Source organism: Punica granatum, chromosome 2 (assembly GCF_007655135.1).
Source record: "Punica granatum isolate Tunisia-2019 chromosome 2, ASM765513v2, whole genome shotgun sequence".
Taxonomy (NCBI): domain Eukaryota; kingdom Viridiplantae; phylum Streptophyta; class Magnoliopsida; order Myrtales; family Lythraceae; genus Punica; species Punica granatum.
The window spans coordinates 39041431-39061634 of NC_045128.1; the positions used below are offsets into that span (position 1 = coordinate 39041431).

Consider the following 20204-nt stretch of genomic DNA (forward strand, 5'->3'; position numbering starts at 1 on the left):
TGCACGTTAATAGATAGCATATATTCTCCCGCTAAACCGAAACCATTCAATTGTCCGTAAGATATGGAGGTAGGTCGAAAATGAAAAATTATATATTCACTAATCCAATGGATGAATACTAACTCAAAAGCTCTTTAGTTTCTGAACCTTAGCTAATTTCCTTCCATTGCACGTATTAATTGTTGCTCTATATGTGTAATTGCATAAGAAGGTGAAGGATCGACAAATATCGAACGAACCCAGACTTTTTCGTTTTGTTTTATGATATACTTGCTGTGAAATTGGAAGCAAGTGATGAAAAGATTTTATCTATACTTGGAGGACTCTGGGGTGAGGGTAGTTTCTTGGTTTGGGTTTATTAGGACATGTTGACTCTTTCTGACATAGGTTAGCTGCTAGTCGATCACTAATTTAATAACTAACGCTTGATCAAATTAATTAACTGCATAATTAATTACGTATAACAATTTTATTTAATTGAAATTCTGAGTCCACATGGGCTTTGATCAATGTGGGGGACCTCGTATCAAAAGAGGATGTACGACAGTGGCGGCCGTCCTTTCCTGTTGACCTACGAGTCGCATGTTTGATATTTAATAGGATTTTTTGTGCCATTTTGATTGTTATTTATGATTTCTCTTTCATTATATTACGCTGTTGACTTCATTTACAATCGAAAAAAGTGAGAACCTTGTTAATTTATATGAAGATTACATATACATATATATCATCATATCATATGTACATGAAAAATTCCCAAGTAGTATACTTTGGAGCATCGGATTATTTTGATCACGTAATCTCCATTTTCTTGAGCAATTTAGCTTATATTCTTCATTGATTTATGAATGAATTCTGAACGTTCACGCTAAAAAAAAAAGTGTACATGAAAATAAGTGGGACCACGCGCACTCCCAAAAACTTTTTGGAGTCTTCAAATTCGAAATGAAATAAACTCCTGGGGGATTTATTAAAGCTAAAGGGGAGCCGCTATTCTTGACTTTTCAGTTCATGCTGTGGAGGAGGGCTATTCCCAAAGAGAATCTCCCTAATGTGGACCTAATTAATAACTTAATCACTTATAGTTAATTGTTAATCACTTAAAAAAAAGATAAATTAATGATATTATCTTGGCTGATTAGGCAACATATAAACATCGAGTCAATTAGCTTTTTATGACACCAAGATCTTTCCGTTAATTAATAATTATGGTCCTTGCAGATCGGGGGGGGGGGGGAAATAAAAATCATACTACTTACAGATTTCTCTACGAAATTATTTATGTGAAATGCAATGAGTATGTCTTGGACAAATGATCAGGTTGAAGAAAAAAATAATAAAACAAACATTTTTTTTTTGGTCAGTTTAAAGGTGAGTCGATAATGACATATTCAAAACGGATAGTGACTAGCCAAAATAGAGAAAATCGTCTTCTGTTACGGGAATGGTTTCGTGTGTGCCGATAATTTTTATTGACTTTGCGCTATGTTTATCGATTTGCTGCGAGAAGTATATGCAATACTATAAATGTGCTAAATCATTATACACACACAAGTAGGGACGCAAATACTCCACCGAAAGGCAATACAAAATATGGATTTCCTGTAACCTCACGTAGTTGTTTCATCTGATAATCATCAGATTCGACCGCGTAACTTCTGCCATAATTTATGTATTTATATATCACAGTCAGTTGGCCCACTCCTCTTCCCTCCTTTCCTCAAACAATTTTGTCCAAATAAAAAAAAGAAGCAAATATAATCATAATTTTGTGATACCCAAAAGCAAAAAAAAAAAAAAAGAGCTTGGATCCACGGGCTCGTACTGCAGAAAATGGCGGAAGACCCTGATGATCAATAATCTTCAAAAAATGTTTGATAATATAAAAAAAAAAAAGAGAAGGGAAATATCAATTTCCCAAGATCTTATACCAAATTTGCACATGTGACGTATATAAATGTCTAACTGCAAACGTATGATCTCATTCTCACAGTACCAGAGAGGATTTATTATTAATCATTAGAATATAGGGGTGAAAATTTGAACCAGAAGAGACCACGTCACCTGTAAATTCTTTTTCTCTTTTTTTTTTTAAGATTATAATATAATTTTATTTGTATATATATGTGAGGGGGACCTGCTTACAGTTTGGCGTGCCTGAAATTTGTCATGCATGTAGATATAGATTCATTTATCGATCACAACAATCATCTGAAATTATTTAAGCGTGCGTGCGTGACAATATTCTTCAGAGAATGGGGCCAACCAAATCGTTTTATTTGAAACGAAAGTTGATATTCGATGGAAATTTCACCCGAGTCGACATATTTACGAGAGATAATCTTCAGTTGCCGACGTCTATAGCTAGCTAATTCACTATTGTATAGTCGATCGTGTATGATCACTTCATTCGTTGATCGCAAGCTAGTATTTGTAACTTCGGACTACCGAGCATCAACCTAGGTAGATTATAACGGGCGAATCATTTCTTGGAAACCGAGTGATATCATGAGGCTATCCTAATTGAGAAGGGCAGTTTCAAATTGACTCGTGCATGCACGAACAATTAGTGAAGAGATATTTGTCATCATGCTTGGACGATTTAATTGAAAGCTTTCCATCTAATCTAATTGTACATAAGCTTGGGTTTAATAGACTTTTTTTTTATCCCCCTTATAAGGTGTTCTCAATATACTAGTTACGATATCAATTTGGCGGTCGCGCTTGCTAGGGATGTTGACTCGTGCAAATATCACAACAAAGTCTGTCCACGTAAAACACGACTTCGTATCAAATCTCGCAGCGTTTGTTATTATGTTTCTAGATAATTTTAGGGGAGAAGGAAATGACAAAACGCACCGATTTGTGAAAATTTCGGCAAAAGGGTCGTGGGATATGTTTGAGGATGCCGACCAGTCATTTTCAATGGCCTAACTTGGGAAGAAACCAGGAAGTGAGAGAGAGAGGGGGTGGGGAATGAAACCGCGTGTCTCAATTCTGGGCTCCTCTTAACTTTCCATTATTAGTCAGACATTCCCTCCCACCCCTTTCACTGTCCCTAAGAAACCCAAATAAAAGGGGCAAAAGCTTTACATACATGATCACTTATCATAACGTGACAGAGATGTCATGTTTGAATTTCGTGAATGAAAAAAATTAACATTGAGAGAATTTTATCTATTAATTGGTCGATTCAGCTCGACTGTATTAGTCGGGAGCTCATTGGATTAAATTTTCGAATATCACTGTGTAAACTGGAAAAAAAGAAGAAAAGTTAGATGATTATCCACAAACATGCATGTGCCCGGGGGGGAAGATAGTTCTATATCGACCCCCACAAAAGACAGGCATCGTTGTCAAAATGAGAGCGAAACTCGATCCCTTCTCCTTTTGCAAATATATATTAATTCTTCTTCTTCTTCTTCTTCTTCTTCTTCTTCGCAATGATTAAATTAATTGAGTGTGGGCTAACTTTGAAAGTCAATTATGTATGCTGCCTGCCCAGCATTTGCCACTGCTGGCAGGTAATCGGAGACTTGGGGGTTCTCGTCAATCTCCCATAAGTGTGTTTATCCTTCCCAAAAGAGGATATCTACTCCAACTCGGACCTATCGCTCTCGAGGGAGGTACATATATAGTTCTAGAAACAACATTACATACAGGAGCGAATTATTTTAAGCCTATCTCGGTCATCCCGTGCTACGTAAGAACTGAACATGTGGTGCAATTCAAATTCCAATAGTGAGGTGGGGCAACATGGCCCTTAAACGCCAAAGCAAAAGATTGGCAGCACTTAGAAATGCTCGATACGCTTAATAATGTCCGCATATAAGTAGAGAAATAGAAATCGAAGTTCTCTTGGAGCAACCTCACCGGATTACGCCATGTTTCGGTAGATTATTATCGGCATATAGGTCGATGCCAAATCGACTCGCCGATCACAGCATGACTGCACCGAATGACTTCTGCTTTCTGCACACGGAATTGTGGACCGTGGCCCAAAACTCAGGAGGCATCGAACCATTTTCTCAAACCGGGCCCTTATAATAACGAAGAAGGCCCAGAAGCCAATTTAGATTAGCATGGCAGTCAAATAGTTCGTGGCATATCCCGAACCAGCTAGATCTTCTTCATGTAACACCGGTCTTTTATCTTTCATCTCCTCATAATTGGGCTTCCTCGGTCTTGATCTCGTAGTACCGGATCGGATCCACGATACGTGATTTTTTACGTTCTGGTTTTCCGACTTAACATGGTTTAATCGGGAGGTAAAAAGTTAAAAAGCATGAGATTTCAAATTTGTATGGACGTTGAAATTGAATGCTACCATCGAAGCAAGCAATGATTGGACTAATCAATTTTAAAGGCAACACTTTTTCCTTGGATGCTCTATGATCATCCCCTCTCATTACATCGGATTTCTTGATTCAATCCCAAGAAAAGCAATCATCCCTTTTTCCCTCTCCAGTCCAAAAAAGGACCAGATTCAGAGTTATGGGTTGAACTCTGAGGTGATAATGATCGCTACTCATTTCTTTCGATCTTCGTCAATTAATAGTAATTATTATTAATAAAATCACGGGTAAAAAAAGTATAATAGAGTTCGTTATGTTATCAATTCAAATATTTGAACTAGATATAGATAGGAATTTAAACAGACGGGATGGCCCGCCCCAATATGGGTGTGTTATGGTATACATATATATATATATATTTTTTTTCGATTACAAGAGAGGCACATGAACTTAGTACATTAAAATGTAAATTCTAAATATATAATAAAGGGGCACGAACATTCCCACTAAGTATCGAACCTGAGACCTCTTTGTCACCGGACGAGAGATGCACTACCATGTTATTTCTTCTCTTGATCCTTTTTATTTTTTTTATTTTTTCTCCCGTAAAGTTCGGGAAAATTGTCCATTTGCCTTGACCGACTAATCCCGGGTACGTCCTCGGTGTCCTCCATCGATCGACTCCAGCAAACAATAAATGGGCCAAGGCCCACATAAATTGGGCCCAAGCCCAGCCCGGAGCCCAGTACCGAATACCAATTTTCATATATTATTTTTTTTCGTTTTCCGACCACGATTTAAATCCGAGCTGGCGGCGGAATTCTTTGTAAGGAGGCAGACTTTGCAGAGACGACCCCGATCACATGCACTATCACCACCGCACAGTTTGCCTAAAACCCGAGTCAAACACACACAAAGTCAAAGTACCATCCCTTCGACCTATAGAAGAAAAGCACGTGTCGCTCCTGATGGGCACGACCGCGTCGGATTGTTCCTCGGTCCCGTCTTTCCTTTTTGCCTTTACGCGACCAATGTACAGTACCGTCTGTAGTCTGTACTGATCGAAAATCTTTCCGATGGTCCGTAGTGGAAGCTATCAAAAGCTCTCCCTCTGTCTGTCTGTCTGTCTGTCTGTCTCTGTCTCTTTCTAGGGTTTCACTCTCAGTTCAAGCTTCTGCATTTACTGTCGTCTCTGTCTTCTTCATTTCCCTTTCGAGCTTCTGAAGATAAAAGGGCCGGTGAGCTGAATCAGCGAGGAATGAGCTAAAGAGGTACGATTGGCAGCTCATTGCTACTTTCCCATTTTGCTAATCTTGCTGTTCTGTTGTTGATTCGATCTTTCTGGGTGAAGGAGCAAAAGCAGAAAATTGGATCTTTTCTCTTAACTTTCATTTATTTTCCTGCTGTTTATGGCAATTTCAACAAAACCTGCTGTAGAAAGTGTTCCCAGCTCGGTGCATTGTAGCTTAATGCTGAGGAATGTTGGGGGGCGGGAGATTGGCCCTGCTTCTTGTTTTTCTCAGTTTCCAAACGACTAATCTTTGATCTTCTCAATTCTGGTCCTTTGCCGGCGCTTTAATGTTCATCTGGATGCTTGGATTTTGTTGACAGTCTCAGATTTGAGAGATCTAGTGTGGCATCGGAACAATGCCGAGGCAAATTGGTGAAATGGATGATTTGATCAATGGGAAGATCAGAAAGCGCGGGTGTTCGTCTTCCGCCTCGTCCTCTTCGTCGATAATCCAAAACTACAGGCTCAAGAAGGCCGTTCTAGTCGGGAAAAGGGGTGGGTCGAGTACTCCCGTGCCCACATGGAGGCTGAGGAATTCGCGATCCCCATCGGTCGCGCTGCGGGCCGTGGATTCCCCCCAGCACGCCGGATCCCAGAGTGGGAGATCGAAGGTCCAAGCTCCGGTGTCTGCAAGGAAGCTTGCTGCAACTCTGTGGGAGATGAATGAGATCCCATCTCCACGGATGAAGGATGGATTAATGGAGAGAAGACTGAAAAAGGAATCCAGGGGGAGGGAGAAGATCCCGAGGTCCACACACTTGGGCCCGCTGCCTCCGCATTTGTCTGATCCATCTCATAGCCCTGTCTCTGAGGTGAGTTCTTGCTAGGATAGTGATGAATAATTAGGAGCAGACATCAGGCCAAATATGATAAATCTCGATATTTCTCTGGAGATTGGGATTCCATTGTCTTGTTGATGTTGTTGATTATTAAAATTTTCTTCAAGGGGATAAGATTACCTTCTGATATGGACAACATTGGAAGTTCATAGTCTAGGACTGAGGTATCATCAACATGTGGAAAGGGGCCTATAATCCAGCCTAGTTTGGTGTACTTGATCGCTTGAAATGGAATGCATTTCACTGAAATATATGCTTTTCTTGTAAAATCGTTATTCTCGCAAAGTGTGGCCTAAATTCAATTGGTGTATTTTGTATGGTGAAGCTATAGTTACTTGTTTGTCTCTATACTCCAGAGAACTGATCGATCGGGGACAGGCAGTCACCGGAGAAGAACACCATCAATCTCCCATCGGCTTAGGTCGACCGAACCTAGTGGGAGAGTTTCAGGTTCGCTCAGCAATGCCAGTTTAATGGAAGTAAGTCAAATCAAGATTTATTTTATCCGAATAAAGAGAAAACTGAATTTTCTTTCGCAAATTGCGCTATAAAAGATTGTTTTTTTCCTCATACTTGACATCTCTCAAGAAGGTAATTGGTTCCGATTGGATTTCTTTTGTTGTTTCTGGCCTCAACGAGACTGACTTTATTGTTCTTTTCATTGCTCGCAATTTTCTGTAATTTTTGTTTGTCTAGATTAGATAATGTAGATTCATTCCTAATCGTACAATTTCCACCAATGCAGATTGAAACTCGCTCCCGGGCCCAGACTCCTCGTGGGTCCACTGCTGGAGTTAAACCTCGTCTGAAGGATGTAAGCAACGCTCTAACTACATCAAAGGAGCTTCTCAAGATAATAAATCGCATATGGGGTCATGAAGATCGACCTTCTTCCAACATGTCTCTGATCTCAGCTTTGCATGCTGAGCTGGAGAGAGCCCGCTTGCTGGTGAACCAGCTTATCCAAGAGCATCGCTCCGATGAGAACGAGATCAACTACCTGATGAAGTGTTTCGCGGAGGAGAAGGCTGCATGGAAGAGCAAAGAGAGAAAGGGGGTTGAGGCTGCTATGGAGCCTGTTGTTGGAGAACTCGAGGTAGAGAGAAAGTTGAGGAGACGTTTTGAGAGCTTAAACAAGAAGCTCGGGAGAGAACTAGCTGATGCAAAGGCTTGTCTTCTCAAGGCAGTGAAAGAACTTGAGAGCGAGAAGAGGGCGAGAGAGATAATGGAACAAGTGTGTGATGAGCTGGCTGGTGATATTGGCGTGGGTGAAGAGAGAACGCAGGATCTCAAAATAGAGCCTGAGGCGGTGAAAGCTTGTGAAGAGGTGGAGAAGGAAAGGGAAAGGGAAAGGGAAAGGGAGATGATGAAGTTGGCTGAGGTGTTGCAGGAGGAGAGGAGCCAGATGAAGCTTTCCGAGGCTAAATATCAGGTACAGGAGAAAAACTCTGCCATTGACAGTTTGAGGAAGCAGCTGGAAGCTTTCTTGGGAACCAAGAGAGGGAAAGGAAAAGGAAATGGTCTTTCGAGTTACCAAGATGATGAAGAGGCCGCTGACTACTTCACCAGATCTCGCCGTGGCACCCATTATGGAGAAGAAGGAAAGGAGGATGCAGGAGAAGTGGTGGATGGACTGGAGAGTGCAGAGGGCTCAGTTGATAGTGAACTTCATTCGATAGAGTTAGACATTGATAACAGCAAAAGGAGCAGATCCAAGTCGGCTCATCCCAGGAGGGATGTGCTCAATGAAGAAATAAGAGCAAGGAAGTCAACATCGGGGAAAGCTTCGAGGAAAAGCGCCTTGCAGAGGAGTACATCCGACGGAGTTGAGTGGGTTCAGAATCAGAGGCTCTCAGATCCACGGTATGAGTTAGACTGGGAGAGAGTGGGGGAACGGGGCTACTTGGATGAGATGAATAGATACAAGTCAGACAAGGGGGTAAGGGACCGTTTGCTGTCTGGTCCCAGCATAGTTTCTCCCAGGGCTTTCGCTAGTCCTGTAAGGCAGTGGGAGCAGATGAGGTCCTCTCGGGAGCCTAGTCATGAAAGGCCTCCCATGGTCCCCAGCAGCGCCGGGAGGTCTAGGCTAGGTAGTGAAGTTGTTAGTAGAAAAGCTAGGCGGTGAAGAATGCTCTCTACTCCGGATGACTTGCCGCAATTTTTCTTTGTCCATCCAACATTCGCGCTGGAGGCATCACAACTTCAAGTCCCGGTCTTTTGCTCAGAGCATTGTTACTCAGCTAACCACTCAAGAAGCTGATCGTAAAGCTATGAAGTCTAAGTACTGCTGTCTGGCTAGTGATATTTGTGTAATTATATATTAATTATGAAAACCGACTCTAAATGGGAGTACTTGTTTAACAGTTTATATTGTTATCCTATACGAGACTCTTCTTCACTCCTTTTTGTGACACTTTCGTTGTAAGATTTGACGATTCGGCTTTGTGCAGGCTGTTAATTTCTCAAGCAGTGAATTGATCGAATCTAACATGATGCCTCAAGTGCCTCAAACAATTGCAGTAGATTGTAAAACTTCCAAGAGGTTGTAAATATATTTAAAGCTTTCAGCAAAAAGGATCAAAACGAAGCAACCAACTTCACGTAACAGAAGAAACATCTTACCGCAGCAAACAGTGCACAAAGAGACCACTTGTTAACTACCCCCATGACTCAAAGGTTCCTTAAAATTCTCTAATGCCTCTCTTAATAAAACCATCAAGCTGCATCATGAAATTGATCGATGGTCTCCTTCATTCCATCCAGCTGGGAAGCAAAATACTCAAGCTTCTTGAGGCAGATCTCGTTTGCTATTCTCGAGCTGTAGTCGCACTTCTCGAAAGGGCGGTACTCGCATGCGCTTTTAATCTCGTCTCGTAAGGTCACCTGAATGTCCTTGATCAGCTGCATGAATTCACGGCAATGGTTGTTGACAAACTCTTTCCTAGGTCCTGCAGGATTTGCGAGCTCATCCATCACTCCACCAGCTAACTCCAAGACCTTCACAATTCGCTTCTCGACATTCTGAAGACGCTGCAGTGATGTGTTCTGTGTTTGAGAATCCATTTGCCCAAGCCAAGAAAGGGTACTTCCACTCTTGATTTTCCAAACTGAAATTCAACAAAAGAAATTGGATTAGTTGGCATGAAGATAAGACTGAGAAATATAAATAACGAGATCATTTGCACCTTGCAGCCCGTCAAAGATGTCAACAAGAGCTAATTGTCATCTACCAGAACTCAAAGCAAAACTGACACTGATATGAGCAGAGTAGTTCAAACTTCAAGCTTATAATACAAATAATATTTGCACACCAAAGTACAGTCGGTCATCAAAGGAGAAGAATGGGAACTCAATGTACAGCCTAACAACCCTTTTTTTTTTGGGGGGGGGGGGGGGGAGAGGATTAATAACCCATTTTTTCAGTCATACATTTAATATGAAACAGCATGAGTACTTGTGCAATATCCACCGGTTTTCCTTTCACTACTTCGAGTTTATCCAATGAGATGTATGCATGAAAATGACCGTGCTAAGCAATCATGTAGTTCTTCCCTTTCCACATTTTAAAAATTTTCTGGGAATACTATACTACCCAAGATCATCTATTGCCTCGCAGATAATTCACGATATAACATCAGAAATGAGCTTTCCTATATCAAAAAATTCCCTTTATTGTTAAACAAATTGATTCGAACAAATCTGTTCGTTAGAGAAAAGGGGTTCAAGCTGGTAATTCAATTGAAGCCCCAGTGGCATTCAGTGGAAGAACAGTAAATTGAACTGAAGCTTTACTGCTCAAGCACAAGCATAAAACTTTCTTGAAAAACTAAGCAATTCGTGACTCTTTTTTGGCGAAAGTCAAATGATCCTATCTTCATATATTTGACTGCTCGTGCAAATATTACCGAGCAAGGCTTAACATCAAACAGTTGGCGCCCATGTCAGGCAGAACCCTGATGAAGGTTTCCCCTTCAGAGATTTAAGTCAATGGCTAGAAACTGCAAGAACGAGGCAAAGGAGTGAACTTTACCGAGGGTCAATCGTCGAGAAACTTCCGAAGGCGGGCTTTAACGAAGTCGCTGCGAGCTTTGGTCCGGGCTTGCTGGGGGCCGATGTTGGCGAAGGAGAGGTGGATACCAACGGCAATGAGAGAAACCCCGGTGGCGAAGACTCCGACCGTCACTGCGAGCTGCTTGCGCGTCGGAGGGTAAGAGAAAAACACCATTTGGGGAACGGCTAACGTATTTGGACAGTGCAATAATCCGGTTCCCTACCTCTGTGACGGACTCCGGCGAAGCTCAGATTCTGAGAAGAGAAGATCAGGGGAGCTCGAGGCCAGAGACTCAGAGAGGTCACTCAGAGTTAGGTCAGCGATTCAGACTCGAAGGAACGGTGAAGAGTCGATAGCCGTGAGGAGGGCGACGCCGGCAATATGGAGAGAAAATTGTTCTCCGGCAAGGTGGAGAAGGGCCAGGTAGGTGGCCGGGGGGTTGCCACGTAAGGACGCCGGCCGGGTGGACGGTGGGTGAGGGCCTCGCCTGGGCTCAGTCTCTCGGCAGCTGTTGAACTCGAGCAATGCAGCGACGGATTCTTTTTTCCCCCTAAAAATTAATTAAAAAAAGAAAAGAAAGAAGAAACCCAAACATGCAAACGACGTAGTTTAGCCTTTGGGTTTTCTTTTTTTTTTTTTAACGGATTTAACTTCCCTACTATACTCCTTAAAAGGGAGTATTACGGAGGCCAACCGAAGTGTGTCATATCGTAAATTATCGCTGATTATCGGTGACGAAATAATAACAAACTTATTAAATAATAAAAAAAGTATTATTTAACAAAAATATTATTATTTTGAAAAGAAAAAATTATTCCTTTACCCTTACATCTTTCCTACTTTTTATTTTTATCCTCTTTCTACATCTATATATTTTTTATTTTAGTCCATCACCTTTATTAGGTTTTCTGTTTTCATCCTCTATTAACTTTTTCTGTTAATTATGATGAGCTGTAAATTTCAGGGGTCCCGTCAAAACATATTATTAAACCAAATCGGATTCTCTTACTGAACCGAACCTGACTTTATGAGTTATTTTTCTGATTTTATACTCTTTTTTTTACCACACAGTCCGTATTCACCCCTCTCCCTCTCCCTCTTGACGATAAAGGTTTCTCGTCTCTGAATTTTTTTTCACCACTTGGCCTCCTCTTCTCCTCGCTCTTTATCCTCCTGCCCGTCTTTTTTGCTCTCCATGTCTTTCTTTTTGCTTGCCTTCATCAGTTTGTCCTTGAGAAAACTCTAAAATCAAAACAGGAGATATATGAAGATCCAAGATTCGGCGAATTCACAGTTTCATCGGACTAACTTCGTCAAAATTACGGTTTTGTTGGATGAATTTGGGGGCAAAATTAGGCTTTTATTAGTTGATAAATCTTTTTTCTTTTTATTGTTCGTCCTCCCACTGATGATGTTTATATTTGGTGAGCTAAGAATTATTTGTGCTACTGTAGATTCTCTGTTGACGCTCAATCTCCGAGCTAATATCCTACGAGCACATTTAAGGGGGCTGTGCTTGCATGCTCCCATAAACCCTAATTTCTTAGCGGAAACTCCAAATTCTACCTCCATGTCCTTCCTTCATTCAATAGGACGAAGAATTGAAGATGAGGGCGGGAATCTGACACCCAACAAGGCTTCAGTCTCTTGTCTTCTACACCGTGAAAGAAAAAGAAGCAGAATGGCGTATTTTAGGTTTAATTCATCCACAAATGAACCTGTTTAAACAAATAATTTTCGTTTTGGGTTGGTATAGTTCCAAAAAGAGATGCAATCTGCCACGTGGTAATTTATTTTGATATGGACCCCTTATTTCTTTTGGCAACTCAGCATATTTAATGGAGAAAGTTATGGAAGGATAAGAATAAAAAAGATACTCACACATATACGATTAAAACAGAAAAGGCGCTAAAGGTATATGATGAAAATAATAAAAAAAATATGAAGAGGACAAAAACAGAAAAGTATAGAGGGCTAAAAGTATAATTTTCATTTTTGAAAATGATTAGATATTTAATAATAAAAAAATTATTATTTTAAATATAATAAGATTCTTATTAAATAATAAGAATTTTTTTTTTGGGAGCATCCATAAAATTTACCTTTTTCAAGAAGCCTCCATACACTAGCAACGCCCTTTTTTAAAAGCACAAGCTATTTTAGTATGTTTAAGGTGGTTGTATTAGCATGACTCCGTATAACGAGGATACGATTTCTCTCACAACGGATGCGCATGAACCCTACTACGCACTAAGTATTCAACGATAAGGAGACCCCGTGTCATGGGAACTCGGGGTCACGCTAGAATTTTTCCAGTTCAAGGTTCCAAACTCAACGGTGATAACTAAATACGAGGGTTGCGCCCCGAAGTAAATAATCCCCACGGAGCACGTTTTGATTCTATACAAACGGCCAATTTTATGCCGAGTCAATCGAGTCAACTCACTAGAGAAATAGAAACATGCAATTCTGAGTTAAAAAGTACGTCATGATTGTATTAGGCTAATGAACGTTCCTTATAACTGAAAAAAAAAAAAAAAAACATCGTGATTCGGAAAAGTAGTTTACAGCAAAGTGTTATCTTGTTTATTGTATTGCACTTGTCAGTTCATATAACTCACTGCTACTTATGCAATCTTACAGATACCGAATTATACGAACATTTGCCATTTTCTCTTCTCGCCCCTTCTCCAGTTCAGTGCTACATTCATATTGCTTACATTGAAGGAAACGAATCTCCACAACCCATCGGCCCCAGAGCGTGCTTGTCCAAGTACGAGATTGCAGTGGCAGCATGAAGAGCAGCACCGACTGGGAAAGCCTCCTCGTCAATAAAGAAGTAAGGAGAATGCAGGATCCTGTCAGACTTGAGGGTCTCGTTCCTGATGCCAACCACGAAGATTAGAGCGGCGGTCTTCTGAGTGAAGAAGCTGAAGTCCTCCGCCCCCATTGTTATCGGGAGGAGCTCCACGTTCTCCTCTCCCACAAGCATTTCCCCGACCCTCTTTGTGTGCTCGTACAGTGCCTTGTCATTCACCATCACAGGGTGCGGCATCGGCTTCTCCTCCTTGAAGTCGATCTCAGCCTCGCATCGGTGAACTGCCGCCTGTAGCTCGATGATCTGAAAATAGCACAGGATAATTTGTCAACAAGCAGAAAAGTGAACTTACCTTTAAAACAGGTCAGATCTTGTTGATATGATGATGAATGTATTCCTGTCTTGATGGGTTCAGGTCCCTATCAGTTACTTTATATCGGGTTGAGTTGTGTTGTCATGTCAGATGACACAGAATGAGTAAGAAAGCATGAGTATACCTCTTTTATCCTCTTCTGAAGGTATGAGAGACCTTCAGGGGTCAAGCTTCGGAAAGTTCCTCCGAATTTCACCGACTCTGGAATGACATTCTCCGCATGGCCGCCCACAATGTACCCCACTGTCACCAGCTTTATATATGGAAATAGGAACCAACCAAAAAAGATAGCATTAGTTTACCACTTTTTTTCTTACGTAATTTTGAAAACCTTCAACCAATGTTAAGGCAATGGGTAGATATCCCATTCATTGGTTCAAGCAACCCATACATAATGTACACAACTATCGACTAATCAAACCAAATGTCGAACATAATTGAACTTCCAAAGAAATAACAGGTTCAACAAGAATTAGTAATTCAGTATATATTGCGGGTTGACAAAATGAATCAAATAGCATACGGAGATGCTACGTCTTGTTTCTGGTTCAATTACGTGAGATCTTGTTTAATGCTGTGGATCATGCTTTCATGAAGAGGACGACGCTAATGGTCAGTTTCTGGGGTGGTCCTACCTCTAGTATCGGGGTTGTGTATGGTCCTTCGATGCCCAACAGAGAAGGAAAAATTAGTCTAATTCCATATACTTGCTACAGTACACGAAAATCACCTGGGCTTCGAGAGGATTTGTTTCTCTCGACACAATCTGCTGAAGACTCACAACAGCGGATGAAGCTGCAAGAATTGGGTCCTTGCTATTATGCGGTTGTGCCGCATGCCCACCTTTCCCCTTGATTGTAGCTGAGAAAATGCCGACCCCGGCGAGCATCGGGCCAGGTCTCGAAGCAATAGCCCCCGTGGGCACATCGGGCAGAACATGGATGCTGAGGATTCCTTCAATATCATCGAGAACTCCGTCCTGTAACATATGGTAAGCTCCTGCATAGCCCTCTTCCCCTGGCTGGAATACTAGCTTGACTGTCCCCTTACGAATAATAACATTACAGTACCAAAAAAGTTGTGTAACTTCCATTCGAAGAGAACTGGGAGGACGATTTAAACTTTTCTCGAGGGTAAGAAGGAGGAAGTACCTTGAGCAGATGCTTTCTGTCCTGGAGAAGTTTAGCTGCTCCTAGTAGCATTGCAACATGAGAATCGTGACCACAGGCGTGCATCTTCCCATCATTCTTGCTCTTGTGCTCCCACTCCACCAGTTCCTTTACCAGGGATAATTGGAAACAACGGAGACAAATTATATTGATACCACGAGTGGAACACAATCTCAAGCCTAGAGTATACATTACACTTCAAGATATGCATGTTCGCCCCAACAATTAGTCAATTCAAGAAGCAACATTGACTGCTTTATCCCCCAGATTCGGTTTTACTGAATGATGGGGACAATGGTTAACATATAGTGTTCTACAGAAGCAATGACTAAACAAGGTGTCAAGCATCTAATGATTTCATCCGGGCCTTAATATCGATGGGAGGGTAAATCACAGCTTGCACCACAGCACACTAAAATTGGAATCTATCGCCTTCTAAGCCCGCGAATCAGTTCAGGCTCTCACCCGATTCGACCAGACGGAATCGTATTATGCCTACCCATCCATTTGAATCCTTCCAACCCCATTCCAGGGGTTGAGTTTGACTTGTTGATCAAACAAGGAACAAGTGATTATAACAGTGACTTGAGTTTCACTTGCTTCAATGCAGACAAGAAACAATTCTGCAATGGCGCCAAAAGAGGATCTCTCTCATGAGCAATGGGACCAGGGGAGAGTACCTGCAAAGGGAGGGCGTCCATGTCGGCTCTGAGGGCGAAAACGGGTCTCTCTCCGGTCCCGACGAAGCCCACAACCCCGGTCTTGGCAACAGGCCACTTGTACTTGATCCCGAGCGAGTCCAACTCGGTCCTGATGAGTTCACTCGTCCGGTGCTCCTCGAACCCCAGCTCCGGGTACTCGTGGATCCTCCTCCTGATCCCCTTCATCCACTCGAAGAACTCCGGCTCCTTCGCCGCCGCTAGCAGCTGCTGGGTCAGCCCCCGGAGCTGCTCCTCCATTTCCGGTGAACCCCGTGGTTGACCAGCCAGTCCCGACAGCAGCAGCAAGAACAAGAACGAAGCGACCGCCATGGAAGAAGAGGAAATGGAAGGCTGACGAGGAAATGCGTGGAAAGCGGAGATATTGAGGCGTATTTACGAAGGACGGGGGGAGGAGGCAGCCATTAAAGAATTGGTTTGGTTGAGCAAATCTGGGCATGCGTGAGCGTGAGGGGATCTTCTTCGTCCCTTTTTGGTGAGACAGCTCTTACATAAGGCTTTGTCTTTATCATCCTCGATGTGAACAAAAATGCAATTGCTTCCCTTTCATGGTCGGATGTGCGTAGAGCTGCCAAGCACGGAGCCATAGATAAGCGCAAGCAAGGATTTTTTGTTATTTGACATTCAATTCCTTCTGCGGGAATGAAATGGAATGAAGATTCAATTCCAACTATGAAAGGGAAGCCCAGAATGCTCTTTCAATTCCGCACTGGATATCATCTGAATATGTTTCGCGAACCGATTCATTATATCTCTGATTCTCCAAATCAATTACAATGGCATGCGGTGTTTCTTCATTACAAAATTCTATGCCGGCTCTGAATACATGTACATCTGCATTTGTGTAAGTTTGGTTTAAGCTGAAGAACTTGCTCCTAAATAAGACATGGCAACGGAAGCATGTAATGCAGCTCCAATGGGGAGGACCTCCTCGTCTATCTCCAAGTATGGGGAGTGTAACCGGTTAACCGACTTAGCTGACTCATTACGTGTCCCGATCATGAAGAATGTAGCAGGCATCTTCTGGGAGTAGAAGCCGAAATCCTCCGCACCCATGCTCATTGGAAGAGAGAGCACATTCGATTCTCCAAGCAAGACTTGTCCGATATCTTTTACATGATTGTACATCGATTCTTCATTTACAGTGACGGGGTAAGGCCGCAACGAGTCCTCCAAGAAATCAACTGTTGCATTGCACCGATGAACGGCTGATTGCACCTCAATTACCTGATGAACAAACAAACTAACTAATGACTGTCCATAACATGGGTTGCCAGTGCCAGTCAGTCTAATTTTGAATCTTTGGTATTCTAAGTTTCCATTTAAGTTGTGAAAGAACATCCGGCTATCGTTTCTCATCTGGTGAAAGGTGCAACTAGATTGCAGAAGATACGAAAAACTTACTGATACAGATTCAAAACAGATTGGCAGAATTAATTACAAGGTAATTTGTTTCTAGCTGTAGGTAGGTCTAGAAAGCCACTTACCTCTCTGATCCTCTGCTGAAGCTGATAGAAACCATCCGAGGAAAAGCTCCTAAATGTGCCTCCGAATTTAACTGCATCTGGAATAACATTTAAAGCTTGACCAGCCTCGATAAAACCCACCGAGATCACCTAGTTCTCAAAATAGAATCAACAAAAGCATCTCACTTAATCAGGTTTAGAAATAAAGTGACGAGACATCATGCAGCCCGACCTGTGAAATTCATGTACCTTGGCCTCGAGAGGATCTGTTTCTCGGGAAACTATTTGTTGGAGCGAGAGGATAGCAGAAGAAGCTGCAAGAACGGGATCTATAGCCTGATGGGGACTTGCTGCATGGCCACCTGTCCCTCGAATTGTGGCTAAAAACCTTCCTGATCCTGCAAGAAATGGACCAGGCCTCGATCCGATTTCTCCGATCTGCAGTTCAGGGGCAATGTGGAGCCCAGAGATGGCCCTGATCTCGTCCAGAGCTCCTGCTTTTATCATATGGTAAGCTCCTCCGCTGCCTTCTTCTGCAGGTTGGAACACGAGCTTGACAGTGCCCTAGGAAGTAAAAGAACACCGAGTCTATTCCATTCCAAATTTCACGAAGTAAATATTTTGATATCTGTGAAAGACAGGGTATAGTGACTTACCATTAGGGAGTCGTTCCTCTGTTGAAGTAACTTGGCCGCTCCAAGCAGCATCGTAACATGGACGTCGTGCCCGCAGGCATGCATTTTACCATTGATCTTGCTCTTGTGTTCCCATTCCACCAGTTCCTATCACAGTAAGATTGAGGAAAATTTTGAAAAGTCACTTCATTGATCATATAAGGCCGCCCATCAACTGACTAGTTAGTCCATCATCTGGCACGGTACATCAATCGCTATTCAAAGAAAGAAAATTATATGTCGGATTCCATCCCATTGCATCTTCATCCCTCTGTACAGCCAATACATACAGTGACCACTCCCTCAAATCAGAAGCAAGAAAATCGCAACTTGCAGATAAAGAACAGAATTTCCAACAACTCGTCACAATCCGAATACTCGGTAACCGGCAAGAGCACGAAGAGCAAAGCAGTATATATAGAACATAATAGAAATATGGGAATATCTTAGCATAGCAAAAATATGATTCAAATGGAGGAACGGGGACCGACCTGAATCGGGAGAGCGTCCATGTCCGCCCTGAGGCCGAACCATGGCTCGGCCCCGGACCCAACGGAGGCCACCACCCCGGTAACCGCCACCGGCCACGTGTAATCGATCCCCAGAGAGTCGAGCTCCGACCGGACGAGCCGACTCGTCTCGAACTCTTCGAAGGCAAGCTCGGGGTGCTCGTGAATCCTCCTCCGCACCCGCCTCAGCCAGTCGAAGAACTCGGGCTCTCTGGCTTCCCGGAGGAGCTCCTCCCCCATGGTTCTCAGGTCAGCCATCTTTCCTTCGCCGCCCGCGGCCCCTGCCGCCTGGCAGGCGATGCCCAATAGGAGCATACAGCAGAGAGCACGCCTCATCGGGTCTCGTCGTCGAAGAGAATAAGTTGGGTTGTCCATGCTTTCTGGGAGAACTGTCGGGCAGGGCAGAAGACGAACTGAAGATGCCGAGCTCGGGAAGTAGGTGAGAAGAAGAGTTGGAAATGGGGACGAGACGGCGATTTCGGCGACAGGGACCGGGAGAGCTGGATCCGTCGTCATTGTTTTGTCTCCTTTGGCCTTTTCTATGTTTTCTATGTTTCCTCAATAACGGGAGAGCAAGTGTTGACTTTTTTTTTTTTACACGATAAATTTCTACCACACCGCTCTTATAATTTGTAAAATAATAAATAATACATTCTCTTTTCAAAATTAGACACATATCATTCATCTTTTCCCCTTAAATTATGTGAAATTTGGTTCGGATAAAGAAATTAGGTAAGTGATCGATTTATGCAGCTCCGTGATATGAGATCCATGTGAAAAAATATATATTCTCTTGATATCACGTCAGCTAAAGTAGGGATGACGTATGACTAATTTTTTTAGAAAAGGATGACAGCCATTTTACAAATAATAGAGAGAATGTTGAAATTTACCTTTTTTTTTTTAATAATAACTATACCCTTAAATGATCTTACTTTATATAACGCGATCTGAGGCTCCTTGCGGCTACTCTTTTAGAAAGAGTTTTAAAGCTTGATCCAAAAGCTTACTAGGAGGTAACGAGGGGATTTCTGAAAATGCATCGTGAGGACAAAACAATAGAATTAGTACATTTAATATTAATTAGGTACAAGCGGCATATTGTGCGGGTTTGATGATTTATTTAATTTATATATTGTTTTTAATCGTTTTTATAGAATTTTTAAAACATTCGTGAATTGAGAAAACTTTTTCAATTAAAACTGTTAACGATTATTTGTAATTTGAATTTTGTTCAGAATGAATAATTTAAAAATTAGTGAAACTGAAACTGAGAATTATCAAAATAGAGCTTTCACGATTTCTATATGTGCTTAAAATAGACAATAAGTGTAAGTAATATAGAAATGAAAGATTTAATTGCATCTATGGGTTTGTCACATTTTTTTTCCAGTTGTCGCTTCATCGTCAGGCTTCCACATGCCCACTGTGTGTTCGATAAAATATTGTAATTTGTCTTCTGATATCTTCTTACATCCCTAATTTATATTGCCTGTATTATAAAACCAGTGAATGAAATTACACTTCCATAATCATTTGAGATAAAATGATTTTTTTAGAAAGGTTTTCTTGCCCGATCTGTCACTTCGCATTTACCAAAGTGAACTCTTCTTTTAGTATCCTTTCAAAATTTTGTGATTCGTGTTTAGACTCAGGCAATTAGAGGTCCTGTCAAAATAATTAACCACAAACTATTTGCTTATTTAAGTAGATGAGAGGTTTTGAAAATCTTTTTGCTTGCGAGAAATTCTATTCGCTGATATGCAATTAGCCGCCATTCTCTATTTCTTTACGAACCTTTTCTGCCACATTTAGCTCAACCATCATTTTTTTTTGGTTTTTTTTTAGAATTTATTACACCATATAACCTAACGTCGACGAATATTCTTAGATCTATCCCAACGTCGATTTTTTACCTAAAGTATTCAAACGTTCCTTTCCTTTCCTCTTTTAGGGTAGGTATTAGTGCCCGACCTGGTGTTAGTTACCCTAACGGTCCT

General features: G+C 41.9%; 5 protein-coding genes across 6 annotated transcripts; 1 reads left to right on the plus strand and 4 right to left on the minus strand.

The window, feature by feature from the left end:
- The first annotated feature begins 5336 nt into the window (after nucleotides 1–5336).
- On the plus strand, nucleotides 5337–8823 carry LOC116195693 (uncharacterized protein At5g41620). Of its 2 annotated transcripts, none has more exons than XM_031525002.1 (4): nucleotides 5337–5566; nucleotides 5913–6398; nucleotides 6782–6904; nucleotides 7171–8823. In XM_031525002.1, exons 2-4 carry the CDS (start codon nucleotides 5943–5945, stop codon nucleotides 8548–8550), a joined length of 1959 nt encoding a protein of 652 aa, XP_031380862.1. In that variant the 5' UTR covers nucleotides 5337–5566; nucleotides 5913–5942; the 3' UTR covers nucleotides 8551–8823. The 2 variants fall into 2 exon arrangements, with proteins under 2 accessions (XP_031380862.1, XP_031380861.1); XM_031525001.1 differs by having other exon boundaries at nucleotides 5338–5566; nucleotides 5907–6398.
- A 176-nt stretch (nucleotides 8824–8999) lies between these two features.
- LOC116195694 (mediator of RNA polymerase II transcription subunit 11) lies at nucleotides 9000–9526 on the minus strand. Its single transcript, XM_031525004.1, has one exon. The coding sequence runs from the start codon at nucleotides 9486–9488 to the stop codon at nucleotides 9141–9143; it is 348 nt and encodes a 115-aa protein (XP_031380864.1). The 5' UTR covers nucleotides 9489–9526; the 3' UTR covers nucleotides 9000–9140.
- A 932-nt stretch (nucleotides 9527–10458) lies between these two features.
- On the minus strand, nucleotides 10459–10681 carry LOC116195695. The gene has a single exon (XM_031525005.1). The coding sequence runs from the start codon at nucleotides 10648–10650 to the stop codon at nucleotides 10462–10464; it is 189 nt and encodes a 62-aa protein (XP_031380865.1). The 5' UTR covers nucleotides 10651–10681; the 3' UTR covers nucleotides 10459–10461.
- Nucleotides 10682–12995: 2314 nt separating this feature from the next.
- On the minus strand, nucleotides 12996–16035 carry LOC116196673 (IAA-amino acid hydrolase ILR1-like). Its single transcript, XM_031526531.1, has 5 exons — nucleotides 15517–16035; nucleotides 14819–14944; nucleotides 14398–14712; nucleotides 13792–13920; nucleotides 12996–13597 (listed from the first exon to the last, which is right to left on the minus strand). The coding sequence occupies exons 1-5, from the start codon at nucleotides 15865–15867 to the stop codon at nucleotides 13193–13195; spliced, it is 1326 nt and encodes a 441-aa protein (XP_031382391.1). The 5' UTR covers nucleotides 15868–16035; the 3' UTR covers nucleotides 12996–13192.
- A 214-nt stretch (nucleotides 16036–16249) lies between these two features.
- LOC116196672 (IAA-amino acid hydrolase ILR1-like 3) lies at nucleotides 16250–18735 on the minus strand. The gene is made up of 5 exons (XM_031526529.1): nucleotides 18187–18735; nucleotides 17678–17803; nucleotides 17271–17585; nucleotides 17043–17171; nucleotides 16250–16782 (listed from the first exon to the last, which is right to left on the minus strand). Exons 1-5 carry the CDS (start codon nucleotides 18718–18720, stop codon nucleotides 16411–16413), a joined length of 1476 nt encoding a protein of 491 aa, XP_031382389.1. The 5' UTR covers nucleotides 18721–18735; the 3' UTR covers nucleotides 16250–16410.
- Between the last annotated feature and the right edge of the window lie 1469 nt (nucleotides 18736–20204).

What these genes read in the sequence shown, in the direction of transcription:
- LOC116195693 (XM_031525002.1), top strand. Translation starts at nt 5,943, where the DNA reads ATGCCGAGGCAAATTGGTGAAATGGATGATTTGATCAATGGGAAGATC. An exon ending in CTCATAGCCCTGTCTCTGAG is followed by an intron (nt 6,399 to 6,781) that starts GTGAGTTCTTGC and finishes TCTATACTCCAG; the next exon opens with AGAACTGATCGATCGGGGAC. An exon ending in GCAATGCCAGTTTAATGGAA is followed by an intron (nt 6,905 to 7,170) that starts GTAAGTCAAATC and finishes CCACCAATGCAG; the next exon opens with ATTGAAACTCGCTCCCGGGC.
- LOC116195694 (XM_031525004.1), bottom strand. Translation starts at nt 9,488, where the DNA reads ATGGATTCTCAAACACAGAACACATCACTGCAGCGTCTTCAGAATGTC.
- LOC116195695 (XM_031525005.1), bottom strand. Translation starts at nt 10,650, where the DNA reads ATGGTGTTTTTCTCTTACCCTCCGACGCGCAAGCAGCTCGCAGTGACG.
- LOC116196673 (XM_031526531.1), bottom strand. Translation starts at nt 15,867, where the DNA reads ATGGCGGTCGCTTCGTTCTTGTTCTTGCTGCTGCTGTCGGGACTGGCT. An exon ending in TGGACGCCCTCCCTTTGCAG is followed by an intron (nt 14,945 to 15,516) that starts GTACTCTCCCCT and finishes TCCCTGGTAAAG; the next exon opens with GAACTGGTGGAGTGGGAGCA. An exon ending in CAAATCCTCTCGAAGCCCAG is followed by an intron (nt 13,921 to 14,397) that starts GTGATTTTCGTG and finishes CCATATATAAAG; the next exon opens with CTGGTGACAGTGGGGTACAT.
- LOC116196672 (XM_031526529.1), bottom strand. Translation starts at nt 18,720, where the DNA reads ATGACGACGGATCCAGCTCTCCCGGTCCCTGTCGCCGAAATCGCCGTC. An exon ending in TGGACGCTCTCCCGATTCAG is followed by an intron (nt 17,804 to 18,186) that starts GTCGGTCCCCGT and finishes TTACTGTGATAG; the next exon opens with GAACTGGTGGAATGGGAACA. An exon ending in CAGATCCTCTCGAGGCCAAG is followed by an intron (nt 17,172 to 17,270) that starts GTACATGAATTT and finishes TTTGAGAACTAG; the next exon opens with GTGATCTCGGTGGGTTTTAT.